A 23149-nucleotide genomic window follows, 5' to 3' on the forward strand; every position below is an offset into this window, starting at 1 on the left:
CAATGAACAGCATCCTCCACAGAGAGAGAGAGACCCCCTGGGTCCCTCCCCCTTCCCTGCCCAGTGTGAATCTGTTCTACCTCACTGTGTCTTCAAGGGAAGCAGAGACCAGCGGTCTCTGTTACAGACCCGAGGAGACTTGAGGGACATTTTTCCAAAACTGCTCAGCGTCGCCCCCATTCCACATAACCAGTCTCTGCTCCTTGAAGCCAAAGATCTCAAATTCAAATGCCTGCAAGGACCAGGCATGCAACAAATGAAGGTAAAGGTCGAGGTCAAAGACAATAGGGGGTGGTGGGGACTGGGGTCGTCGGAAGATCTCATGCCCCAGAGGGGAAACCTCTTATTCAGCTCTAGGCAATTGTTGCCAGGCATGAACAAGAGTCTTAGTGCTGCCAGATGTTTTTTTTTTTCTTTCTTTCTCTCTTTTTTTTTTTTTTCAAGAAAATCTGGAAGTCTAGACGTTTTGACAGCATTTCCTGGCAATGTTTGGGTTTTTGTTTTTGTTTTTTTTTTTAATATTGTACAGGTTAATCAATTGCTGTGAGTTTCTGCCCTGTTCTAAGCCTTCTTTTGGGAGACTACATGCTGGGCAGTTCTGTCTTCCTCTGGCTTTGCAGTCAGTCCCCAGCTGGACCCTGAGCCATGTCAGAAGGAGAGGCCACTTGGAGCGTAAAGGCGGTGGGCTAACCATCTCCCTTTGGATTCTAGGTTCCTGGGCCCCCAGGGCCAGAGGGGCCTCCCGGACCTCCGGTAAGTCTGGAGGGCTTGTCAGTGTTTCAGTCCACTCTAACCGGGCCCCTGACATCCCCTCGCCGCAGCAGTCACTGGGGTCAACCTCAGAGGCCTCAGGTCACTGTCACGGCCTCCTCCCAGGGTGGGATTTTCTCAACCGCAAACCCCTCCCTACTCTTTTTCCTTCCCTTGCTAAACAGGCACCACCTCAGTGACACCAAGGAACCTGGGTGTTGCCGGGTTTCCCAAAAACAGTGGAGTGGCCGGGCAGCCCTGGGGTCTGGTCCCACAGCCCTGCAGGAGTCCCTCTGTCACTAAGCTCTGCCCTTGGCCATCAGGCGTCTGCTCTCCTGCTTTCTCTTTCTGCTATCTGGCCAGCAAAATGAACTAGATTAATAGAGACAGTGATTTAAGACCAGCCCCAGTGGATCGGCTTTTCCATGGTTACAGGTGATAAGATGAGGCCTTTATAAGGTCCCCAAGCATCCTCAACCAACAGATGCTGGTCTTTCCTCTGTGGGGTTCACAGTCCCCAGGGCACTGTGTCACCCATTGTCACTGGCAGAAGTAGGAGTAGTAATGATGAGAGTAGCCAACATTTTTCGAGACTTATTATGTGCCAAACACTGCTCCAAACACTTTGCATATGTTAATTTATTCCACTTTCGCTGTGTTCTTTCCAAATCTTCCCTTCGTGAGACTCTAGGTCAGCTGTGGGGGTTACAGAGAGACTCTGTCAGTCCCTGACTGGGGAGCCTGGATCAGACCCCGCCCCAGGGAGGCCCAAGCACAAACCCCCTTAGCATCCCCTCTGCTTCCCCTGGGCAGGGACCCTAGGCCCTTGCTCTTTCGTGGTCCAACTTGTGGACAAGGTATTTTTGACTTAACCAGAAATGCAGTTCTGAGACACCCCTGTTTTGCTTCCAAATGCAGGGACTCCAAGGTGTTCCTGGACCAAAGGTAAGAAGAGGTCATGTGACAAGTGCAGGAGCAGGGGAAGGGGCGAGGGGTGAGGGCTGCAAAGGAAGAAAGTCCTTCAGAGACAGGTGGCCCAGCTGACCCCCTCCCTAAATGGAATCGCGTGACCCTCTAGCCAGTGGCTACAATCAGGACAGAATGAAGTCCTACAGTCCTTTTCACATCCATCATTGACACTGGGCGGGCTTTGGATTTAGAATTTTCCCATCCATTAATCCACCCAGTGAGTGACAGGTTAGATTCTTAGCAGATGATGAAATCCTTTTCCGTGTGACCCACCCCAGATCCTTCACTCGCCCTGAAGTTTGGGTGGGAGACAGAGAGGGGTGTAGTGTGGGCCCCCTCCCCGGGTCCAAACCCACTGGTCTCTAGCCTGGAGGTCTCCCAGGCTCCCCGCTCAAAAGCATTCCAACTGGGTAAGAGGGGCTGGGCGCTGATGGCCTACTGGCCCTTACTTCCTGCCCCAGTATACTTCAGGGGACTGTTGGGCAATTTCTTGTCCCAGTTAGTTTGCAAGCCTCGGGGTTCCCATGCTGGCATTTCAGGCACCTGCCAGTGTCTGGAGGGCCCCACTTTTGCTGCTATACAAGTGGTCACTTAGGCCCAAGCCCCACCTGGAATTGCCCTGTGGGCTTGTGTCCACTCCACCCCCTTTTCTTAGGGGGACCTCCCAGTCACCACAGGCATACTGAGGACTCGAACTGAGGGAGAGTCAGGCTAGGAATTCAAGGACTCCTGGAGTCTCCAGCCTGCCATCCCTGGGCCAGCCACCTCCACCGCCTCCCTCCTTCATCCTCTACCTGCCCTCATCTCCCCAACCCACCCCACCCTCCAGGATCCCAGAACGCAACACTGAGGTGGCTGAGACGTGCCCATCTGTGATCTTCCCCCCTCCCTTTCCTTCAGGGGGAAGCGGGACTGGATGGAGCAAAAGGAGAGAAGGGTGTCCAGGGAGAGAAAGGAGACCGAGGGCCGCTGGGATTACCCGTAAGTATCTCAGAGCCAGCAGCACCGTGAGGAGCCCAGCTGGGTGATCCTGAGGAGGCCGGGTGGTATACGGGACCCCAGGAGAACACTGCTGCAGGTTCTCAAGCTCTGAGCATCCCCGAACTCCGCGTGGTTTTGCTTTCCTACCCCGGGCGAGGTCATAGCCTCTAATTCCCTTACCGAGGGCTCCCTCTGGGCCAGGTCCTGGCCTGGGTGTGGGGGGAATAGAGAGCTACATATGACACCCCCCCCCCCACAAGGAGCACCCAGCTGGAGAGCCACAAGTGGCCTGAGAACAGCCTCTGGCCTACATGTGCCTGATTCAGAGGCAGTAAAGCTCTGCCTTCCTGGGAGCCCAGCGTGAAGGACCTGGGGGCAAGGAGACAGTGAAACGTCTTCGTCTCTCTCTTATTTTCCTACTGAGACCCGAGCAGAGCCCCCGCTCTCTGCTCTTAAGCACTGGCCACGGCAGAAAAGCCTGTACAGAGGCAGATTCTCTGGTCCCAGCAGGCTAAGGCCTTTCAGATCTCCCGTCGCAGCCTGCCCTGAGATCAGATCCCAGGTCAGGGCGAGGGGCCGCTTGGGAGGCATCTACATTTCCAGACGTGGGGCCCGGCCTGGGCGAATCTTTTGTCCCAAACTCCAGGGGGCTCGTGGCCTTGTCACCGCCTCGCCCTCCCTGGAGCCCTGGGCTTCATCCTCCCTCACACCCCAGAGGGGCTGGCACTCTTCGTGGCTTGGTTTTCTAGAGCTAGCGTGGTCATTCGCGGTCCATCTCCTCATTTTACTGATGGCCCCAGAGAAGAAAGAGGGTCACTTGATGGCATATGTGAAGTCAGTGGTCAGGCCACGCCAGAGGCTGCTCCTTCACTGAGGCCTCAGCCTCGAAAAGGGGCTCATTCCAGCCACTGGGGCTTCCTCCGTCCCAGGCACAAGGCCAGTTCCCACCCTGGGAAGCCGTAAAGAACAGCTTTGTTCTCCAACAAAGAGAAACCCAATTACCCCAGCTTGGCAGGGCTCGAAGGTCTGGTTAATATAATCACAGCAACCAAACAGCAAGAGCAAAAGGTATGATTCCACCCTCATTAGCGCATCAAATGTAGGACCATTTAAGGAGCTGATGTACCTGAAAGAAAACTGATGACTTGAACAGACATTTTCCTGTGTCTCAGGCTATGTCCGGCATGGTTAAATGCTCCTTACTGTTAAAGAGCCTTCCTGCCCCTGCTCAACCACAGATCTCTCCTTGTCCGCCTTCATGGCCCCAACACCCTAGTGAACACTGGGGACTGGAGCCAGAGGTTGAAATGCAAACGGCACAGAGACTGAACAGGTCACATAAACAAAGAAAGTGCCAGAGGAAAGACAAAGTGCCAGTCTACCTTCAACCTGTCAACTTTCAATAGCGAAACGGGCACAGGGAAATACTTTTGCTAGCTTACGAAAACAACAGAGCAAGCATATTCACAGCTGGCAACAGACGGGGACTTCGGAGAGACAATAGGGAGGAGTGGGGACTGTGGCCCATTGGAGACCATGGGTCCCTTCTTAAGGAAAGCAGTCCCTCCTCAGTTCAGCTGACTGTTGCCTTGGGGGAATGAGGGTCCAGTATTCTGGATAGTCTCATTTTTCAAAGGAAGCTGGACATCTGGCATTTTACATGACATCTCCCCATTTTCTAACGTGAAGTCAAAATTCCTTGCAACTCTGCAGATTGTGCAAAATATGTCAGTGGCCCACATATGCCCTGAAAACCTCCAGTCTGTGTCCACTGCTCCAGATCTCTCAAGATAACTCAGTATTAATGCTGCATAGACAAAGTGTGTGGATATTTAGTGAAAGCTCTGATTTTTGGCTTCACCACAATATTGTATGCTGTATGGTAGGAGTCTGCTTCTCTAGGACATCCTATTCAGTTCCTCCTGTTTGCCCTACGGAAGTGGTTCTCAGGGCTGGCTACACACTGGAGTTGCCTGGAGCTTTCCAAACATGCCATTACTCCCAGCCTCATTCTTGGAGACTCTGGTTGAGTTGGGGTGGGGTGGGACCCAAGCATCTGTATTATTTGACATATTCCCCCAGGAAATTCTCCTGTGGCAGTGGGGTTGAGAACCACAGCTTTCTAGGCTGTGAGTCAAGATCATCCTGGAACTTTTGTGATTCTAATACTGAGAAGGAAGTCCCCGGAGGACCCTACTACCCAGCACCCTTTCCCCTGCCCTTCCTTGCCCAGGGGGGCATCGCCCCACCGTACAATCCTGAGGCCTAGGCGCATTTCTTTTTCTTTTTTTTTTTTTTAATGTTTTAAATGTTTATTTATTTTTGAGGGAGAGAGAGAGACAGGGCACAAGTGGGGGGAGGGGCAGAGAGAGAGGAAGACACAGAATCCGAAGCGGGCTCCAGGCTCTGAGCTGTCACCCCAGAGCCCTACCCGGGGCTCGAACTCATGGACCACGAGATCATGACCTGAGCGGAAGTCGGACACTTAACCAACTGAGCCACCCAGGCACCCTGGCCTAGGCTCATTTCTGAACTGCTGGAAGTAGTTTTTAAGAACTCAGTCCTTACCGGGCCAGAGTGTCTCCACTGCCTTCTCTGTGGTTTGTCACATTGGAGTCGTTAGACAAATTCCCCCCTGGTTTTTCTAGGTGGGTCTCAGGGGCAGCTTCCCAGCCTATTCCCCCCTCGTATATCACTGGATGCTGCATTGCAAGTGGTCTTAATAGCATCCCACCCGCCAGCCAGTTTACTCCAGGGCGTACGTGGCCTTAGACCTTTGTCTCAGTCAGCTGCCCCCAAAGCCTTCTTCTATAAAAGGGCCCTTGTTTGGGACAACACGAAAGGATCGAGTTCGTGCTGAGTTTTGCAAACTGCAGTGCCAGAGAAAGGTCCGGCATCGTTAGCACTAACATCCGAGCCCCAACGCTGGAGCAGAAGCAGGCTGGCTTCTCCCCCAGGTTCCCAACTCAGTACTGATTTCCTCAGGGTTCCCCAGCATGGCCCGGTCTCAGCTGCTGTGCAAAAGACGCTGGGAAGACAACCCACCGTCCACACAGGCTTGTCCCTCTGCAGTGAGACTGGTCCTGGGGAAGGGATGCACTACCTCTGGTTCCAGACACCTTCCCACGAATTCTCTTTCTGCGTCCCTTTCTCCGGGGCACTGGAAGCCCCTGGGAGAGGGGTTTCTGAGAGGGGATAACAGGCGAGAGGGAAGCAGGGGGCGCTGAGGATCAGAACGGCCTTCTGCACGGATCTCCACCGGCCTGCTCAGCGGTCGGCCCCACTGCACCCAGTGTCCGTTTTCGTTGGTTTCCGTGTGAATACCATTACCTGTCCTCCCAAGCCTATTTCTCCCGTTTTGTTTGATTGCCAGCATTTGTGTCTGTCCAGAGTCACTGCTTCACTCACCTCTTCCCTCCCCGGTCCCTTTTTCTCCCTCCCGTTCCTCCCCTCCCCTTTTCTTGGTCAAACTGTTCCCTTCGTCCAGGGAGCTTCAGGTTTGGACGGCAGGCCTGGGCCACCGGTGAGTGTCGCTTCTCCGTCACCCGTCATCCCACCCCACCCCACCCCCGGCCTGTGACCCCTCTCGTCTGTCCCTGTCCCGCTGTGGCCTCGTTTTCCCCGTGAGTCATGCCTCATCCCACCACCAACACCAGAAAGGTACCGTCTGCACTCAGTTCAGAAACGCTTATTCGGGTCTCTTGGCCAAAGACGGATGGCCTTCATCTGAATTCCCCCGGCCATCGTGTGAACCCAGGGTCCTCAAATCTGAATTTCCTGACTGCCGGGCACGGGGTGGAAGTCTGCTCCAGCGGCATAGACTCTGTTTCTCGCGGAGGGCCGAGTGTGGCCTGGGAGCCCAGCCCCAGGGGTCGGGACCCTGACTCACGCCCACCAAACACAACAGTGTCTGTATGTGCCTGTCATGCCGTGTTGTCTTCATGCTGTGAGCTCTGTCCATCTCCTGTCTGCCCACAAGGGCTTCCTAGTCCTGTGTAGCCCCTGGTGGAGTGTACTGGGGTGAGGACAGGTGTAGCATCTAGGATCACATGGGACGGTCCCAGCTCAGTGTTCGGCAGGCATGTTATAGCCACTTCCTGTGGTGCCGCAGCGGCCCCGCGATTCAACGGGGGGCTTATGCAGAGCAAGTCAGGAACATTCGGGTCCCCTCTTCATTCTTTTCTGATTCCAGAAAACAGGCATCACTACTCATGACTAGAAAGCGCCTGGCCCTTCTTCTCGTGACAAACAGCTGAAGCATCAGAAAAAGAGTCTCTCCTCTCCTCTCCACCTGCCAGGCCCCTCCCAGAGCACCCCGGGAGGTCTTTAGGGAAGTGGCTTTCCCACTGAAGCCTGTCACCTTCCCAGGGTATAGGGATCACTGACCACCGAGGGCCAGGAGGCTGAACTTCCCTGCCCGGGAGCCGTCACCAGAGCTGTGGGTACGCCCGGCCCCTTCCAGCCAGGGAGTCCCCGCCCTGCCTTTGCGGGACACTTGTGAGGCCACGGCTGCATGGTCTGCCTAGAAGTCGAGGTTCTAATGAGCTGGCTGGAATGGCCCTCAGGGGAAAGCGAGTTTGCAGGCTTTCATTTGTGGAGGTGCAGGATATCCACTTGGGGTACAGGCCGATGTCAAAAGCACAAAGGCAACATTGGGCCTTCTCGGGGCCCTGGAGGTGGACCTCACAGCTGGTGCAGCGGGAGCCCAGAGCTTCGAGAAGGAGCCGCAGAGCCTCGTCCTAGTGCATGTGTCCTCGCCAAGCAGAGGCGGTGACGTGGCTCAGCCGAGACCACGGCCCTTCCAGAGCCCCTCTCCACCATGCGTTTACGGAGGCGACACTATACCTGCTCCCATACGGAGACTAGACCTCTTTTCCAGGCATCATTCCGGCTTCGCTCCTCCCCAGTCCCTCCCTTTTCATCCTCCTCACGCCCAGCGCACCTTCCCCAGGTGGCCCGTCAGGCGAGGGGGATGATCTGTGGCTGGAATCAGAGAAAGCAAAACTGTCCTCACAACGCGCTCCGTTCTTCCTGGACGGACAGGGGAGCAGTGCAAATTCAGAGATGCTGTCCCCTTTGGGCCCCAGGTTTTATTTTTCCTCATTAAATCAATATCACAACCTTAAAGGAAAAGTTTTATGGGGCAAATAACCCTGCCCAGCCAATACTGACATTTATTGGTGCCGAATGCGTGACATACATTCAACTGTTTTAATGGGCAGGGGCCTCAAAAGCAGATGCTCGTATCATCATCCCCATTTCACAGGGAGGAAAATGGACCCTCAGAGAGCCCAAGAAACGTCTCCGATATCGCAGACTTGAGAGGCTTGACTTGAGGCCAGGGACTCTGGAGTGCCATTCTGAGCCTGATCGGGCCTCCTTCATTTTTGACGCGCTCTTGTGCCACCTGCCCAGTCCTCCCCCCGTAGTTGCAAAGGGGGCACCGAGAATGTCTTAGCGCTCTTTTTCTTTTCTGCGTGAGGTCAGTCAGCGTTTCCCCCACTGGCTTGTGCCCCAGAAAGCCCCCCACAGGCCAGCCCCTCGTCCTCAAGTCCCTGTCTGAGCAGGAAATCTAAACACCGAGGCCGAGCAACAGGAAAGCTCTGAGATGCACACTTCGTCCAGTCCGGGTGGAAACTGGCGAAGATAATTGTGTCACAGCCAGCCCCGCCCCCACCCCCCGGCAGCCCCGATTCGGGAGCCAGCAGGACACATCTCCCGGCCAGGCCAGCGCTGGCACCCGTCCAAGGCACACTGCTTCACTGTCCGGTGCAGCCTGCCCCGCGGGGCCTGGGAGCGGGTGCAGAGGCCCGGCCGGAGGCGGGAGGCCGGGGCGGTGGGGCGGGTGGGCTAAGCGGTGGCTGAACGACCCTCCCGCGCCTGCCTCTGTATGTGCGTCTGCATCGGTCTCTGTGGCATGAAGCACCTCCCGCTGCATGTGGAGCTGCGACGGCAAGCAGGTGCCAGCCCGCGCCCCCACCCCGGGGATGGCACCCACCCCTCCCAAGCGCTTCAGGGAGCAAACTAAGCAACAGTTCTACCGTTTTCAGCCTTGGCAAGCTTGGTGGTGAAGCGAAAGGGTTTCCCCCCTCAAATCTGGCTCTGAGGCAGGGGGACGCCTCTCTCCCCGAGGCCCCCCACCCAAACAGGAACCCGCCCCAGTCGAATGACTGCCCTGAACGAGCCTGGCCTCGCCAACCCTGAAAATGGGCCTCTGGACCTTGCTCATCTCCAGTGCCGGGCGGGGCTCCCGGGGCTCCCCCTGGCACCGGCCCCCTCACGTCTGCTTTCTTTCGCCTCCCCAGGGTACTCCAGGACCAGTCGGAGTTCCAGGCCCAGCGGGACCAAAGGGTGAGAGGGTGAGTGCTCGGGAACCCTGCACACACACAGGGGGGTGGTCTGCACACCAGGGGCAGTGAATGTGAACACCAGGAGGGGGCCAGCGCCCCGGCCCGGGCTCAGCCGCGGGTCCTTAGCCCCCACCCATTCCTCCTGGAGCAGCAGGGACCTCCTTGTCCTCTCCCAGTGACCCTCACAGCAGCCCGTGGGGGAGCCGGCCGGCCTGGGTTGCTCACTTTATAGCTGTGAGTGGACAGACGGACAGCTTCCCGTGCTGGGCTCCTAGTCACCTGGCATTAGTCACAGGCTCAGTCTGGCAAGGTCCCCGGTGCTGCTGGGACCAGACACACCTAAACCCTGTATGATTGAGGAAGACAGCATAGAACGGAGTGCCAGGTGGCATAAGAAAATCCTGGCAGTCAGGAGGACGGGCGTTAGGCCAGCTCCCACAGTCACGTCTCCCAGCCGCAGCCCGGGGAGTGGGCATGTGCGGTGCCGGTGGGGGGCTCGGCTCAGGGGACGAGGAGGGCTGCCCGTCCCGTCCGTCAGCTCTTCCCCAACCAGGCCCGCGCGGGGCGGGTCACCGGAGAGCCGCTGGGACACTAGACCTCCTCCCTAGGTCACAGGCTTCCCTGAGATCACAGCCGATTTGGGAACCAGGATGGCTGCTCTCAGAGGGGACAGTTGTGGCTTCAAAGAAGAAATCAAAGCTCTTTGCCTCTTCCCCACCTTCGCTCTCCATGCTCATGTCCTGCTCCTTGTTCCCCTCCCCAGCTTCTGCTTGAGGGCCAGCAACTACCTTCAGGACAGTGTCCGGTTTTTCCAGAGGGCCTCGGGGGATGGGCTCTGCTGGAGGGAGGGAGGTGCCGAGGCACAGTCCACATCAGTCAAGCCCTCCGCTCAGCCCTTGCTTTGCAGTGACAGCTCTTTGAGGGGACTGGAGAGGTTTCCTGGGTTTCACACAAAAACAGAAAACGGTTGATGGAAGGTTGTTGCCCCGTCAGGGAGGGCTCATGGGTTTCTCTCTCCTGTTTCAGGGCAGCAAAGGAGACCTTGGGATGACAGGACCATCAGGAGCGGCTGGGCTTCCTGTAAGTGTTGCGGGACGGGAAGTTTCTCTCCGCCTATCCCTACCCCCAACAGAGCCATCGTCACAACAGAAAACCCAGAGCCCGGAGCAGACATCCAGAGCTAAGCCAGAACGCTGATTTCTGTGACAGCGGAGGCTGCCAACAGCCAACTGGCCGTGGAACTTCCCTGCTGGGCACTGCTCGAGGCAGTGCTTGGGACGCGTGGCCCCTGTTGGGCCTCAGGTCCTCAGGCATGAGGCAAACACGTACGAGCCCCTCCCGCTGCAAGCCTCTGTGTTCCGTGCAGTGGGGGCCTCACAGACGAATGTGTCAGCGGCCCCTGCCGTCGAGGAGGGGCAGAATCAAATCCGTATCATAGTAATGCCAGAGGGAGAGGTTTCACGAGAGGGGCGGCTCTCCCAAGAGACAGCCTTCCCAATTACGGCAGATTTTCCCGTTGGGTTGTTATAAAAGTTGGTCGCCCAAGAGAGCCAGGACCTTTGTTTCCCACCCACTGGAAGGTGGGAGGTGGTACATCTGTTCACCAGTTCCATGCCCAGGCAGCTTTGCTCGGGCTAACCCTGGCCGGTCCTTGCCTTGTGCCGTTCCCCTAGCTAAAGACAATGGAGAACAGCCTGTACCTTGAAAAGAGGGTATGAGCAGCTTTGGGGTCATTTATCTAGCAAGAGCCTGGCAGGAGAGCCATGCAAACACCTCTTCTGCCAGGAGAGCTCTCTGTGTCCAGGCCGTGTCCTCAGCACCTGGCACTCATTAGCACGAGTGAGCTAGAAGAATAGAGCCACCGGCCCGGGGCCTCGGCTGCAGCGAGAGAAAACCAGGACCCTGTTCTTGGCTTTGCCCATAACTCATTATTTGTCTCTAGGTCAAGCCCCTTTGTCCCCCTTCTGTAAAATGGGGATAATTAAGCCTGTCTCTGATGAATCAGACATCAGTGAAGACCTTTATGATCCTGGAAGGAAGGACGGGATGGCCATCCTGCCTTTTCTCATTAACGTGTCTTCATTTGTGCGATTTATTACAGGGTTTACATGGACCACCCGGGGACAAAGGAAACCGGGTGAGTCTGAGCCTTTGCACTCTGGCTCTGCTTACTAATGTCTTCATGATGTGGTGGAATGATCAATTGGGGATTCCTGACCCACCATTGGCAGATACAGTTTTTCCTGGCAAATCATCCTGAATTAAAAGGCTTTATAGTGAGGGGCTCACTGTGTAGCACGCAGGCAGCCTGAGGCCTAATCCTGAAATAGAAGCATGGATTTTTCCACAAGACAAGGGGAGACTGAATCCCAGGGTGGCCATCAGATTAGCATTGCCATCCAGCAACGGGAGTCACGTGCCCAGCTCTCCCTAGGGTGCCCTGATAATGGACCCCTAAATGGTATTTTCTGAAACTTAGTTTCGCCAGGCATCCCAGGCCACTGGTGAGAAAGAAATAAATTCCAGTTCCAAGCGCAAGCAGACAGCTGTTGTAAGCAGCCAACCCTTTAAAAAATCATCACAGCCATTATTTCTCTTGGAAAAAGTCAGCAGGACCATGAAATGAATTGCACCTCCCGAGGTCCTCTGCTGTCCCTTTGGTTTCTGCCGTCATCAGCAGGACACAATTATTGAATGTCCACAGCACCCATGGCCATATGGTGGTACACAGTGGATGACACAAGACGCCTCTGGGCCCAGCAGGGACCATTTAACTACACCCGACCGAGAGATGACCACCGGGTCCCTTCATAGAACGTCTCATCTGCTGTTTCCTCCCAGTGGTTCTCGGAGTGTGGCACACAGCTCTTAGAGGCCCAAGTGCATCTTCTAGTGGGTCATAATATCCAAGGGTCTTAGAGGTAGACAAGAATGAGTGGGGGAACAGATGGAGAACAGGCCAGAATCACGACAAAATATACTGAGCTCACGCAGACAGAGGCACAGCAGATAGCTTTCAACCCCTGGTCTTCTGGCTGATCTTCGAGCACTGATAACCGTGTTCATGGCTAGAAAGTGCCAGAATCTGTATGCTTATATCTTGCTTATATCTTATATCCTGTCATTTCAACTTAAGGTGTATTTACTGAACTCCTTCTATCCCTAAATTGTCCTTTCTGGCAGCAGGTCAAAAGCAACTCAATTTGTTCTGTGGCCTCTATAAGTAAGAGGAAGCAGGCAGAGGGGCCCCTACTAAACTGTCCGTGGAAAACCAAGTCTAGAAACCACCGGAAGAAACAGACCTACTTCCAAAAATGTGCTGGCTGTTCAGGCAGGCTGGGAAGCCCACCTTCCTGACTGTGACCACCAAAAAAATTGATCATTCCACCTCTTAGCTGGCACACTAATTCCCTTTCTAATTTATTTCTACAGTGCTCTGGTTGTCTTTGTCATACTCAATTAATACTTTTTGAACTATTTCTTAAGACTTTTCCAGTTGGCTTGAGGCAGTGAGCCATTTGGAGGCTGCAAAGCCAGTCCCCAGTGGCAGCGACCATGTTGCCCTAGACGTGGAGACAGGCAGAAAGATGCCCTTGTCCCAGCTGGAGGGGTGGCAGGAAACTGGAGGTGCTGATGTAAGGGACTGGGGTTGCTGAATGCGCCAGTGAGGTCCCAGGAATCCACGGGAGAATATTTCTTCTCCACGACTCCTTCCTAGCTAAAAGTTTTACACACTTTCCCCTGCCCCACCCATAAATTAGCAATATGCCACTTAGTAAAAGTCAAGTCCGGCAAACGGTCAAGTTGCACAAGCCCGCTTTCGAGCATACCGTACCGGACAACTGACTTATTCCGAAGAGCGGGTCTCTGAATCAAGGAACAGCTTGTGTCCTCTATTCAAGAGATCTGACTCTCAGGATGCCAGAATGTGCTGGAAGAGTTCCCCCTACATCTCACCTCCTCAGACAGACCTCTTTCTACCCCAGGCCCTAATGGACCTTTGGGGAGAGATGTAAGGGCTTGGTGATAAAGCTTTCAAAACAAAGGAAGTTCCAAGCACAGTCAATGCTTTGCCATGGACAGTTTTTTTCCCTTAGGCTTGAAGCTCAAGAGTATTGACACTTTGGTCAAGGGAAAAGCCCAGAGGGGCTTAGATGACATTCTAGTTAGAAGCTCCACTGTTGCTCATGAAGGTGAAGCTGCAGGTGTTCCAAGCCCTGCCCCCACCCGGTAGGAGAGGGTGGCTACCTGAGGTAGCTCTCAGACTTCACCACACGTCATGCCTGGGCCTCCGAGAGGCCCCCGGTCGCTGCACCGAAAGCCTGTTGTTCTGTCTTATGGTGAACCAAGGCGCCATCTTAAAACTAGGCTTGCCTGTGTCCCACCAGGCAACGGCCTTGGAGCCTCTTTCCTGTTCGTGGAAGGAAGAAGGTCCTTGCAGTAGCCGGCAAGGCCCAGAGCCCCAAACAGGCACTTTCCTAAGGGGGACACACAGGGCAATGGAAAGAATGTTCTGTCCTTGTCGCAAGAGACGGTACTCTTCTCGGCCTTTAGCGGCCTCGTGCATTGGGCCCAGGAGCCACGTTTAGGATGAAAAAGGCGGTCACAAGATAAAGGGTGGCACGAATTTGGCAATCTGGCGTCAGGAAAATTGGGTGCCGCGGTGGGACTGCCTGCCAGCCAGCCAGCCGGAAGGTCTGCGTGCACGCGGGGAGGCTGCGGTCACTGCGAGACACGCCGTCTGGGTGTGCATGTGCTTGTGCATGCGAGCGGCCTGCTCCCCCAGGTCCCCTTGCCTCCTTCCCTCTCCTTCCTCCATTATCTCTTTTGGCCCAGGCTGGACACTTCCTTCCTTCACTCCTTCGATATCTCTCCCCCCGCCCAACACGTTCACCCCATTACCATAACCCCATACCCCTCATCCTTTTCTTTCCACTCTCCCAGCTGCAATTTATGTCTTCTAAGGTCAATTCATGCATCCCTATATTTTACAGAAGCCTCTGCTCCTCGACTTTAACTTGCCCTTTCCCCACCTAGAACCCCCTCTTTGCCAGGGCCTCTTTTTGTCACTCTTTGGGGGTGGGAGTCAGGGAAAATGTAGGTAAAGCTAGTACTCTACTGTCTCCAGAGGGCGTCCACTGTAAAGCCATTTCCTGGGCCCTTAGAACATGGCGCCCCGTGGTGCAAGCTGCCCACCTGGAAAGTCAGGACCACCGCCGACCCTCTGTTGCCCAGAGGCGAATCATCAGGGCCCTGGAACCCCACCCCCGCCCACCCCTCAGGAGCTTTGCCCACCCTCTGAACATGGGAAACTGTGTTTACTTTTACACTGACCGGACCCAAGGTGAATAGGGGACCACATTGCTGAGAAAGTTGACCGTGGGCTTCCCATCCAAGCAGCCGGTGGTTTTGCTTGTCCACTGCTCGGGGACAGTTCACACCATCACGTTCTCACTGGTGGGCAGAGCTCAGGGCCAACACAGTCACACCTAACGCGCATATACACGTTCCCTCCTAAACACAGCATTTTCCAAGTGAGGATTTGCACTTCAGAAAACCCACTCAGACCAGTGCACTGGCCATCACAGGGAACCCCTGGAATCAAGAAATGGGCGGACTTTCCAAAGATTCGGGGAAACATAAAAACTATTCTCGTCCTTTGCCTCCCTCCGAGGAACCTGGCAGCCTTCCACTGCAGGAACACAGTAGACGTGACAGGATCGTGTCCGGAGCCTCGGCTCCAACACTGGCCAACAAGAAGTAACAATCGTCATTGGCATCATTGTGCGGCAACTCTCACCGGCTGAGCACGTGCCATGTGTCAGTATTAAGCACTTACCGTGCACAAAGTCATCACACCAAAGTTTTGAAGCAGGTCATATTATCCACGTTCTACAGGCTCAGAGAGGTCGAGTAACTTCCCCAAGACACGTTGCTAGTAATAGGCAGAACGCGCTCTGGCTCCAAGCCTTTGCTCTGATCCCGCGCTGCCTGCCTTCGAGGTCTTGTCCACCTCGGGGAGCACAGTGGAAGCCCCCAGGCATTACGCCATCGGCCTTCTGCGGCCGAGGAGACCCGTTCCCAAGAAGGCTCCCCACGGGCACACTCGGCCCCTTCGTAAGGAAACCCAACATGTGAAAATCCAAACTCAAATTCATTAAAGAACTCCCCATTGCCCCTTTTTAAATGGAGAGTGATCCTGACGCATACAAAGTGGGGTTCGATTTAGAAAGAGGATGCTTAGGGAAGTTTTGCAGAAACAAATGAGCTCCTTGAACCAACCTGTCAATATACAAATAGCTGCCTATGATCCGGACCAGGACGGGCCAGAGACACACGTACAATGAGAGGACCTCACTGAGAACCAGGAGCCACCACGAGCCCCGGACACACACGTACACATGGACGCTTGTACACTCATGTGCAAGCACACAATCGTACACGCACACACTTGTACACGCATGCCCAAGCACATCTTCACACGCTCACACACACGCATGTGCACACACACGCACACAAACACGCACACATATCCCAGGGTTCTAGATAAAATCATCTTGCCTCCTAATAGAATATCAAAGGGATGAAAACCAATTGGGACAAAAGTTGCCATGTCAAAGCCTTTCAAAAATGGACCCTCGAAGAGAAGGAAGTGGGTCCTCTGTTCATCACAGACCGCTCTGGGCTCGGTGTTAGCAACGCTGGCCACAGATAGATTCCATCGACACTTCCCTCCACTTCCAGCTTTGAGCCCCACTGCTCCCTGTCCCCGGGCCTCAGTTTCCTCCCCTGCCCACCTGCCTGAACCAAAGTCTCCAGTTTCTAGAGGAGTAAGGATGGGTGCTGGCCTCAAATCCTACTGGGAAGAAGATCCTAATTAAGAGACGGTATTTTCCCTCTTTGATTTTTCTTTTTTTCTTTTTCTGTTTCTAACCTTAACACGGGAATGATCCTAAAGTTTTGATGTTATTTTTTTCTCTCGGACTAAACCATTATTTACAGGGGGAGAGGGGGAAGAAAGGCTCTAGAGGGCCTAAAGGGGATAAGGGAGACCAAGGAGCGCCTGGATTAGACGCCCCCTGCCCGTTGGTATGTCTTCATTTATCACTCGCATTGTTCTGGTGTGTTCCTTGAGGTTTGCCAAGTTTGAAACCAAGAAGGCAAATATCTGCTCACTCGGCCAGGGAAACTCTGCCTGCTGTTGGCTTTGCCTTCAAACCACAGCTGCAGTCATTCTGGCTGAATCCCTTTCCTTCAAAGCTGTAGAACAATGGACGTGTGCAAATGAGAACCCGCTCCGGAGGAAAGGGATTTGGGGAGCAGGCCTTGGCCGCGAGCTCCAGCATGGCTTTGGAAGCCGGTGTAGCGTTTGTGAGCCCCTCATTTGCCTTCTTCGTTTCACGGCCACCTCTGTGGCCAGCAGTTCAAGCTGTTTTGGGATCCTCTGTCAGGATGCAGGAGACCGCCCGGGTTCATGTCCCCCGGGGGCCATCTATACCCCAGACTGGGTAGAACAAGGCCGGAAAAAGGGGGCTCTTAATATACAGCCTCCCGATGCCCACTAGCCATCCAGCTAAAACCAGTAGGGAAGCACCCCCAAACAGGCTTCTGAGGAACGATTTGTGGCACATCAGCCGGGCTTCTCAAGTGCCTTCACAATCCATTGGAAGGCTCTGAAAACGATGTTACGCTACCTTTGAAGTTCATCTGCGCTGTTTCCAATTGAGTCTTTAAATGGGGAGGGGGCTGGTTGTACATGTGCCACGGCTCAGCTCTCGTGGCAGCCAAAGAGAGCGCAGAGGTTGAATTTGGGACAGGAGGATCAACGGGGATTTGGGCCCTGCTCGTCGTAGATGCCTCAAGGCCCTGCATCCTGGCTGGGGTAAGACTTGGGCCTCTCCACTCCACAGTCGGAGCTGGCCGGCCTCAACCTAAATAATCATCGTGGTTGGTTTTGTGAACAGGGACACCGAGGTTTTAAAGGAGAGAAAGGGGAGCCGGGGTTACCAGGGCTGGACGGACTGGATGCCCCGTGCCCATTGGTATGGCATCACCCTCCCTCGCCTGCATGGCCGACTCAGGCTTCCCCACGTGTGTGGTTCTTGCCCGCATGCCTCTCCAGCCGCCCTCCTCACGCCTCCTGCCCCATCCACTCAGTCTCCACTTCCTGCCCCTTCTCTCTGTAGACGCTAAGGGTCACCCTGCCCTGGCTGGTCCTCAGGGCCTCCAAGCATGCCCCCTGGAGCACGCAAAGCTTGCCAGATGTTTTCTTGGCTTCTTCCTCCCGCTGCTGCAAAAGCGCATCCCCTTAATGTGAGCCATCCCGCATCTGACCCTCCCTTCCTAGGGGCTTCTAGCCAAACCTGCCCGCAGAAAGTCAGGAAGGTGAGATCGTCTGGACAGGTTCTTGGCAACTGTGACTTCTCTTCCTTCACACACTGCGGTTGGTTCAGCAAGCATCAGCTGAGCCCCAGGCGGAACGTTTGAATGAGATGCCTGAGCCAGTCCCACACCCCTTCCCGCTCCGCCATCTTGTGATGTGGCCGGGGACAGACGGGCATGCTCATAAACGTGGGTAGACTGAGAAGTTCTAGAACTGAGTTAGAAGAGGGGGCCACTCTGCCCGTTCTTCCGGGCCGGCTCTGGGGTCGCTACCCCGGTGCTACCACCAGAACTAAAGGATGGTCCAAGGTCAGGATTTTAGATACTAAACGATTCATCCTTTTTGCTTCAACCTGGGGAAACACTACAAAACCCTCCCTTGGCTTCCCTCCCTTTCATCTGCAGATGACCCACCACCGGCAAGTCTGGAAGAGAACGGAAAGGTCGAGAATGTAGTTGAGGAAGGGAAGAGGGGAGACAGGGAGGCACTTAGGAACCCTCCCCACGCATGTGCTGGCCGAGTGGCCACAGTGCTGCTCACACCTGGCTCAGGGTCTGTCGGGCAGGGACGTTCTAGCCCCATAGCCACCCTTTCACCTCACTGCAAGGGGAGAAATGGACGGCACCTCACTCCAAGGCAACTGGCTTAGGAGGTTCCCGCTCTCCTAAACTTCCCCAGGAGGTCTAGAGTGCGCGGAGCTATTTTCAGACAAGTAAGAGATGAGGGCTCCAGGTCCCACGTCTCACTCCGGGGTCACACGAGAATTATCTCTGAAGAGAAGAGAAAAAGTTGTAGGAAAATACGCTGTGTGCCCCTGAGAGGTGACCACGGAGCCCCGTGAAGGGACTTTTTAGGACCAGTATAGACCACAAAAGAAGACTGCAGGGTAGCATGCTCCCCCTTCCCCCCACCCCCCTGCTGAAGCCCCTGCTCACTGCCCCCACCTCCCCACCGCCTGGCCTGATGACCCCCGAGCACGCAGCCATAGGACCCCGGTCCCCCCAGAGCGCCTCTCCTCTCGGCCACGTGCCTTCCGTGGCCTGAGTACCTTGAGTTGCGCTGGCCCGCGCCACCCTGCTCCTCTCTCACACACTCCCTCCGCCTGCCGCACTCTCCTCTGTCGCCCTGCCACCATCACGTGCCAATGGGAATGCCGCCGTGGCCCCGCGGAGGCTCCTCTCCCTTCCAGGGTCCATGTGAAGTGTCGCCCCACGGCGGGCTGGGGAAGGGGGCAGGTGTCCCATGAAGCCCTGGAATGCACCACCTCCCCCTGCAGACCCTCCCTGACCCAGAGGGGACAATGAAAGTCATCTTTATTTGGTCCTTAATGCAAACCGGCATCTTCTGCAATAACATCCCATACCGATGTGTCCTTTGTCTATGAATCTCGCTGGGGAAGTGTACATATCTTCCCTTTCTTGTTTCTTGTCGTGGCTCTTTTCCCGTCCCCTGCCCTGTGTCGTTGTGGACATGGGGGCAGGGGGAGCTATCTCAGTTTGAGATAACTAGGCTTCTTCTGCCCTCCGCGGCGGGCTGGCTGCCTGCTACTTGCCAGGCGAGAGGTTTAGGTACCTGTCGTGGTGGATAAAATCGATCTGCGGCACAGAGGGCTCCCATTCAACCACCTCTGGGCTAACCCTTGCTCCAGTCATCTGAAACCCTGTGTCCATCCTTCTGTGCCCTGGAGCGTGGAATTCTAGGATCTGGGCTGCAATTCTAGACCAGATCTAGGCCCCGGTTCAGCCTCACACTCCCACCTTGTCTCACAGTTTCCAGATTCCCCCAGGGTATGCCAGAGGGGGCCAGGACATCAGGGCCGGAGAAGCCTCAGGACGTCCTGGGGCTACAGGTGCTCCGTGGGTGCCACCGGCAAAGGGGACAGACGGGGCACGGTTGATCCCCCTCCTCCACTTCATCTCCGCCCCCGGCCCCAAATTCCCAGTAACGGCTGAGGCTGAGCCCGAGGACAGCGTCGCCCTGCTGAAGGCACCTCGAGACCATGTTGCGATTCCCATGAGGTTGCTTGCCTCTTTGCAACCCGCCCTCCTCCTTATTGATTATCGGATGGGAACCGCCTAGATCTCTTCCTCCTGCTGCTCAGGAAGGGAGGAAACTAAGATCATAGGAGAGCTGGGGACACCTTAGTGATCACCTCATACAACCGCACCTTCCCCAGGTTTCACAGAGGACGAAACAGACCTCCAAGCACTGAATGACTGAGCTGTGAGCACCTAGCATTCAGTACAGCCAGAGCAGAGACCTGCGCGGCCGAGGGCTGTTCCTAACAGGACACTCAGGTCACCGCTGCTCGCTGACCCCACAGGCGAGGGCAGCCTCCCCCTTGGCCTTGCACGGTGACTGCGTGTGACCCTAGTCAGTGGGAAGTCCGGCTTGCCTCCCACCCATTTCGGAGGCTCTGCCCTGAAGCAGAGGAGAGGGATAGACAAGAGGCGGGCTGCCACAGTGTTTGCGGCCCTTGCTCCCCTGTCCTGCCTGCTCGCCGGGCTGTCCCAGAGTCTGAGCCACCTGCCTTCCTTCCTCCCCGCAGGGCGAAGATGGCTTACCAGTCCAGGGCTGTTGGAACAAGGTAAGGCCGCCCGGTGGTTTGCGGTGCCTCGGGGGACACAGGGGTCCTTGGGGCTCCATTCTCAAGTGACATCATGCACGCACACTTTCCACGCTGGGCCTTTCTGCAGATGAGGCCGCAAGGCATGGGTCGAGAAAGGAATGATCCCAAAGGCAGGGTGCCCATTACACATCCCATTCACTGCACGCACTTAGAGAACCTTCAAAAATGTTTTCTGAGGCATCCGAGGACCCCAGCGTGCGGCGGGTCCATGTGGCCCCACAGCCGATCTCTTCATGCTTCATGTGGTTAATTTCTACAGCACCTTTCCTCCAAGGACTACTAGACCTTGGGGTTTTTTTGTTTTGGGTTTTTGTTTTTGTTTTGTTTTGTTTTAGAGAGAGAGACAAAGAGAAAGGGAGGGCATGAACGGGGAAAGGGACAGAGAGAGGGTCTCCACACTCAGGGTGATCCCACAACCCTGGGATCTTTGTGAGCTGAGCTGAAATCAAAAGTTAACCGACTGAGCCACCCAGGCGCCCCTAGACCGTGTTTCAAAATTAGTTATCGGCAGCTATTCTTGCAGCGTTCACGCGAGGTCAGGTAAGCCACATGATGACATTTATACAGATGTCGGGAATCTAAGTTGCTTAAACTATAAACTCACTTAGCTTCTGTACCTCCTCGTAGAGACTGACCGGCTCACCGCTCTACCCTTCCCCTTGAACTTAAGCTGCCAGAGCTTCCTGCTGGCACACGGGGGACCTGCTGCCCAGCGTCTCCTGAGCTCCCAGAATTCCCATCAGCAATGAGCTTTCATTTGCTCACGCTAGCCTTGGCGTTGGCATCATTAACACCGTCTAACACCACAGGGCTGTGCTCCTGAACCCAATCACCCCGCTCAGTCCGGGCCCCCAAAGCACAGGGCTCCTCTGTGCTGACTTGATGACAGCCATCAGGTCACTAATCCGGAAGCCCACCCGGGTCCTCGGCAGAGGTGGCGGCCGCGATGCTGCCCACCCTCCCTCCTCAGCCACCCTCCACCTGGCTCCCACTGAGACTTCTCACAGCCCTCACTACGCGGTCTCCAGGTGTTGGTCTATCCTTCTAAGAGGGCTGGAGAGGGGCGCCTGGGTGGCTCAGTCGGTTAAGCGTCCGACTTCAGCCCGGGTCACGATCTCGCGGTCCGTGAGTTCGAGCCCCGCGTCGGGCTCTGGGCTGATGGCTCAGAGCCTGGAGCCTGCTTCCGATTCTGTGTCTCCCTCTCTCTCTGCCCCTCCCCCGTTCATGCTCTCTCTCTGCCTCAAAAATAAATAAACGTTAAAAAAAAATTTTTTTTTAATAAATTAAAAATAAAATAAAATAAAATAAAATAAAATAAAATAAAAGGGCTGGAGAACCCAACCTATCCAAGAGTTTGTGCGTAGCTAACCCAGCCCTGTCTCAGGGACAGTAGTGGCCCGCTTAACAATGAGATGAAGGGTTCCTCTGTGCTAAATGCCCGGAATCTCCTTAGCTCACGGGATTGAGTTAAAGGTAGTGAAACCACCAAGACGCCAGGCCCAAGGTGAAGTACATGTACCCAAAGCATCCCTGAGCAGAGAAGGGAAAAGCTCAGCTTCAAGGGAGATGCCCCCCCGAGAATCCGTCTCTCCAGCCATGCCTCGTCCCTTTGGTGTGTCCCTTGAGACCTAGTTAAAACTCCACCGGCGGAGGGAAGAGACGTGTCAAATGACGTGTTTCCAAGATTTCCTTCTTCAAGGTTGCCGCTGATGGTTAGGAGACGGCAGTGGTTGAGGTTGGCAGGGGGAGAACAGCCACTGTCCAGAGCTACGGTGTCTTGGGGAAGTAACTAGAAAGCCTCCTGTCTGTTGGTCCACACCAGAAATTCAGTCCCGGACGATGCGGTAATTCATCAACTGCCAAGCCCCCAAAGGCCACATAGAGAGCAAGTGCCCTCTAGTGGCCAGGAAGGGGGTGACAGGAAGGCGAAAGTGATTCCCTGCCTCTGCCTTCTTTCGGGGTGCAGACAGCTCGGGGGTCTTCCGCCCAGGGGGCCGCGGGGCCCTGTTCCAGAGCTGCCCCCTCAGCCCTCCAGAGAGCACACTCCTTCCCCACCAGGGAAGTAGACGCCCGCAGACCCACTGACACTAACTCTACGTTGTTTTGTGTGTTTTTGTTTTGCAGTGATGCCTCTAACCTGGGATTGGCCTGTGTGTGTGTTTGTACATAGAGTATTTATTTTTATACAGTTTTCACTTTTTGAAAATGCCGGAAGTATGATGCATCTTACAGATTATTATTAAAAAAAAAAGAAAGAAAAAGAAAACCTTGCATATTTTGTACAGAAAATGCCAACCTCTTTCCTTTTGTTTACAAGATGTTTTGTATACGTCTACGACTCTAATACACTTTTTGTTTGTGAGTACGGGCATATGTTTGCATGATATTTGTGCACACTTATTAAGTATTGAAGCTTAATAAATTATTGTGTTCTGGTGCCGAAGGGGGCCGGCCAACACTAAGGTGCTGGCTAGCTTACGTGTGAACTCACGGGGATGTGGACATCGGTGGTGTTTTTGCCAAGAATATTTTAAGCTCTTACGGATTTTCATTATTAAAAAAAGTTAAACGTGGCAATTCCTGATCCTGATCAATCATTAAATTAAATACATTCTTTCTTGTGAGAGCAGCAAGTTCCGAAGCAGGGGTCCTCAGAAGTAGACAGCAACTGTATGAAACTGTGAGGTCCAACAGAGGGAGGGAGGGGACTCTGAAGCAACGTCTATTGTAAGATATCCCAAGTTCGTTCTAGAGCCATGTGAACATCTCAGATTCACTTGTGCTGAAACCCTCTAGGATCCCCAGGGCTCCAAAGGGCTATTTGTTACTGCTTTTGGTTTCTTGGGGGGGTTTTTTGTTGTTTTTTGTTTTTGTCTTTGATGATTTTGTGTTTTTCTTCCTTTTGAGTGACAGTCATTAGTCACAGCTACTGCTGTTGGTGGCCTTTCGTTTGACACAGATTTGCAAGGCCCACGCACCACTAGCAGCTGGAAAGCTTGCCTCGTGGCCACTGCACTCCGACAAAGAACATTCAGAAAACACTCACAAATCTGGGCCAGACTGGCAATCCGAAGTTGTGTTTATTTG

General features: G+C 54.6%; 1 protein-coding gene across 1 annotated transcript in view; it reads left to right on the top strand.

Annotated features, from left to right (window-relative positions):
• The window catches only part of COL13A1 (collagen type XIII alpha 1 chain), a 146499-nt gene extending 123867 nt beyond the window's left edge, over positions 1-22632 (top strand). The window contains exons 32-41 of the mRNA XM_042908404.1: positions 712-753; positions 1669-1695; positions 2620-2700; positions 6188-6223; positions 9006-9059; positions 10077-10130; positions 11152-11187; positions 16053-16139; positions 19982-20020; positions 22187-22632. Of these exons, the coding sequence (XP_042764338.1) occupies positions 712-753; positions 1669-1695; positions 2620-2700; positions 6188-6223; positions 9006-9059; positions 10077-10130; positions 11152-11187; positions 16053-16139; positions 19982-20020; positions 22187-22189 (459 nt within the window). The 3' untranslated portion in view covers positions 22190-22632. The remainder of the gene's footprint in view (positions 1-711; positions 754-1668; positions 1696-2619; positions 2701-6187; positions 6224-9005; positions 9060-10076; positions 10131-11151; positions 11188-16052; positions 16140-19981; positions 20021-22186) is intronic.
• Positions 22633-23149: the final 517 nt, after the last annotated feature.

Source organism: Panthera leo, chromosome D2, assembly GCF_018350215.1.
Source record: "Panthera leo isolate Ple1 chromosome D2, P.leo_Ple1_pat1.1, whole genome shotgun sequence".
NCBI lineage: Eukaryota > Metazoa > Chordata > Mammalia > Carnivora > Felidae > Panthera > Panthera leo.